Source organism: Cynoglossus semilaevis, chromosome 2 (genome assembly GCF_000523025.1).
Source record: "Cynoglossus semilaevis isolate Cse_v1.0 chromosome 2, Cse_v1.0, whole genome shotgun sequence".
Lineage (NCBI taxonomy): Eukaryota > Metazoa > Chordata > Actinopteri > Pleuronectiformes > Cynoglossidae > Cynoglossus > Cynoglossus semilaevis.
In genome coordinates this window covers 12,607,147-12,610,533 of record NC_024308.1, presented here as the reverse complement: position 1 = coordinate 12,610,533, position 3,387 = coordinate 12,607,147, and the positions used below count along the sequence as shown (strand labels likewise).

General features: G+C 40.6%; 1 protein-coding gene across 10 annotated transcripts in view; it reads left to right on the top strand.

Annotated features, from left to right (window-relative positions):
* The window catches only part of ptprfa (protein tyrosine phosphatase receptor type Fa), a 200,737-nt gene that overhangs the window by 74,882 nt on the left and 122,468 nt on the right, over window positions 1–3,387 (top strand). For all 10 annotated transcript variants that reach the window (XM_025054285.1, XM_025054288.1, XM_025054284.1 and 7 more), the window contains one exon: window positions 562–703. In XM_025054285.1, the coding sequence (XP_024910053.1) occupies window positions 562–703 (142 nt within the window). The remainder of the gene's footprint in view (window positions 1–561; window positions 704–3,387) is intronic.

The following is a 3,387-nucleotide window of genomic DNA, read 5'->3' as shown; positions in this document are numbered from 1 at the left end:
ATGTGATTCTTGTCACACACACACATGCAGTGCAGCAGAAGCTGGTCCTAACCTCTGAGCCTCCCATGCAGCGTCACATACCTGTTAGCCACTCAAGCTCGACACTGACAGTCTCCTTCAGTCACTACAGGAGCCTCACCTCCGACTGTAGACCATCTGATCTAAGAAATCCTGTAAGATCAACTTGTAAAAAACAAATATATATATGTGTATACACACTCATCCAGTATAGAGTATAGTATAAATATTTATATACATGTCTAAATATAATATATATAGACATTATAGAGAGAGATATTGTTGCATTTCTTCTTTCTTTTTTAAAAGATATATTTTTGTTTTCATTGTCCAACTTTAAATTCCATTTGGGCCAAAAAGTTACTTTTGGCTCTAACAGTAAATAAACAAATTTCTAGGATTAATTTTAAACCCTGGCATAGTTACCAGAAAAGTGACCTCTTGTGGTTAAACGTTGCGGCAGAGAAAATGAAACAAATGTGACTTTTGGACCTGAAATCACATGGTGAGGCCTTTAATGCCGCTGCTCCGTCATCCCTGCAGGTGATCGAGTTTGACGACGGCTCCGGCTCAGTGCTGCGGATCCAGCCTTTGAGGACTCACCGGGATGAAGCCATCTATGAATGTACAGCCACCAACAGTGTAGGGGAGATCAACACCAGTGCCAAGCTCACCGTCCTGGAAGGTGAGTCCTAACCGGCTCAACCCGGTCTTACTGACTGTTTGTACATGTCTGGGTCTGCACGGACTTCGAGCCAAAGCAGAATCCGTGCCAAGGCATCCGTGCGTGAAAACCCACTCCGACAACAGAAGAGTTCTGGGATCATGAGCTGCCAGTTTTTAACCCTAAAAACTGGAACAGTGTGTTTAGAGTAAAACAGTTCTGCAGCGGTCGGTCAGTTAACAATTCATGAGTTGAATAAGTGATGCTGCTGAGTTTAACTGGGAACAGTTCAGAGAACAGTTTTAGTCACAGGAACATGACAAAAAAACTGGGTTACACTTATATTCACGGAATTCATGAACAAGACAGGGATCGGTTCCAGGCTGTAAGAAAGGAATAAATACTCTGGTGAAACAGTAAACAGACCAGTACTAGTTACTGTACTATAATCCTTAATTTCCCAAGGGAACTCTCAAGGGATTCATTCAAGTTCTAAAGATCTGATCTAATCTAATCAGTTGGAGGGACATTATTTTACCAGAGATCAGTATCTGATAAAGTGCCACACAGTGGACACGTGGTTGAGGATTTTGTCCTACAGCAGTGAAACTAAATGTTGCGCCCCCTATCCTGGGTTTCTGAAACTGTTGTTGTCAAGCCACTTACATCAAAACCTTCACAGCCGCTGGTACAAACTTTATGTAAAACACTGTAATTCTTGCAAAACTGCAAAAGAGATCCCTGGTTCAATCCCTCGTTGGAACTCATGGATCTTCGTCTAAAGTCACGGAGGATCAGGTTAACAGACTGTTCAGGGTGTGACCCCGCCCAGACCTGATGAGCTGCAGTTGGCTGCAAGATGAGTGGAGGTATGGTTAGTCTCCAAAGTCTTGTTTCTTGTGTGTAAAAACTTTTTTTTCGTTTAATTAGTTAGAACTTTTCTGCTCAGAGAGAAACAGGAGGCAGTGTTTGTTTGCTTTTAAACTCCTGAATTTACATTTGGACACAGCTGCGATGAGAGTTCTGGAAACATCTGTTGTTCACACAGTGAGTGTGTGGAGCTGCTGCTGCCTCTTACACAGACTTTGATAATGGAGTTCCACTACGATGTGCAATGTAACAGCACGGTGTCGTCAGTTTCTAACGGTGTAGCAGTGTCTGTTTGGTTCATCTTTCAAAATAGAAGTTGTACTTGTGAACAGATTAAAGGAGATTTCTGAGGCTAAGGTTGAAACTTTAAGCCGGATGTTGTGTCTTTGTTCATCCTTTTGCTGTTAGTGTCATTTAAGTTTCAGCTTTTCTGTCGTTTTATGCCTCTGTTTTAGTCAATTGTGAAGCAGTTGTTTGGCTGCCCTCTGCTTCTGAGAAAGAGAGAGAGAGAGTGCTACAGTCTTAGTACTGTCAGTTGAAGCTGGTGCTGTATTTCTAGCTTGAGGTTCTTCAGTGAAACTGAAACTTTTACTTGCAGTTACACTGCACGTTATTTATGTGTAAATAACGTGCAGTGTTTCCCAACCTTTTTCTGGGGTCCACTCCACACTGCCAAGCAAAAACCCCCACATATAGTATATGTAATAAAATATAAAACTCTTTTAGTTCAAAGGTACTCGCAATTCACCAAAATCTCGGTCTGTTTAGTTGAAGACAACACTGTTACACTTGCAGGAATTGAAGAAAGACACAAAAATCTTCTACAGCTCTGATTCTCTTTTGTTTTTTAGATGAGTCGTACGTTGTCACCTTGCGGAGGGGTATTTAATTGTTCCACTTGTCGTGCATTAACAAACACAGAAAATTGATTTGCAATAAATAAAAAAAGGTTTTCCGGCCAACTAAGAAAATTTTAATAATTTAAGAAAAAAGATAAGGTAAGAAATCACTCTAGTGTTTGGCAGTACAGTGTGAGAACATAATTACACAATTCATTAATATGATAAATAATTTTGCCTAGTAGATTAAAATATTTAAAAGAAAAATTGATCAAGAAGTATTTTCTGCAGTTATTCTCAAATAATCCCAGTTGCAGCAGTGTTTCAAAGTCAAACCCCTTGTTTGATGTAGTACTGCGTCAGTTTTCACTCTCGCTCTCGGACGAAGTAGTTCCACAGCAGGATTAGGTTGAAAGTATTTTCGCCCGTATCTTCTCCCTCAGCATGGCGACAAAACCCATTTATTTAATCGACTCTCTAATTGAAAGGCACACGGCCACAGACCATAATCAGGCTTTTGCGCAGTCACTCCAGATCCCATTATACCTCTCCATGTAGATATTGTCAACAGTAAACAAAGCCGGAGGCTGCGCTGCTCGCTGCATAAAAAAACCAAAAAAAAAAAACCAGGAGCGAGCGTTTTCTCTGGAAACCACTCAGGATCTTGTTAAAGGAGAGTGATGGCTCTGACTAATAGGTGCTGATAAGAGGCTAATATATAATACAGCCGGCTGTAAACTGCACTGGTGCATATATTATCATGTCAGCCGCTGATGAGATGCAGATGTTCTGGATTCCACAGACACTGACTGCTGAAGTTAATGCTTCCATACGTCGACAGTTCACACTCATGCTCAGAAAGTATTTCCTGCGATGTTAAATTTGCGATGTTTCTTTATTATGCTGTCTACAGAACATTCCATTCTTGTTATAACAACCATGTTAAGGCTTCAAGAAGAAAAAAGAAGACCATAATTTTTACCATAATCGAAACCA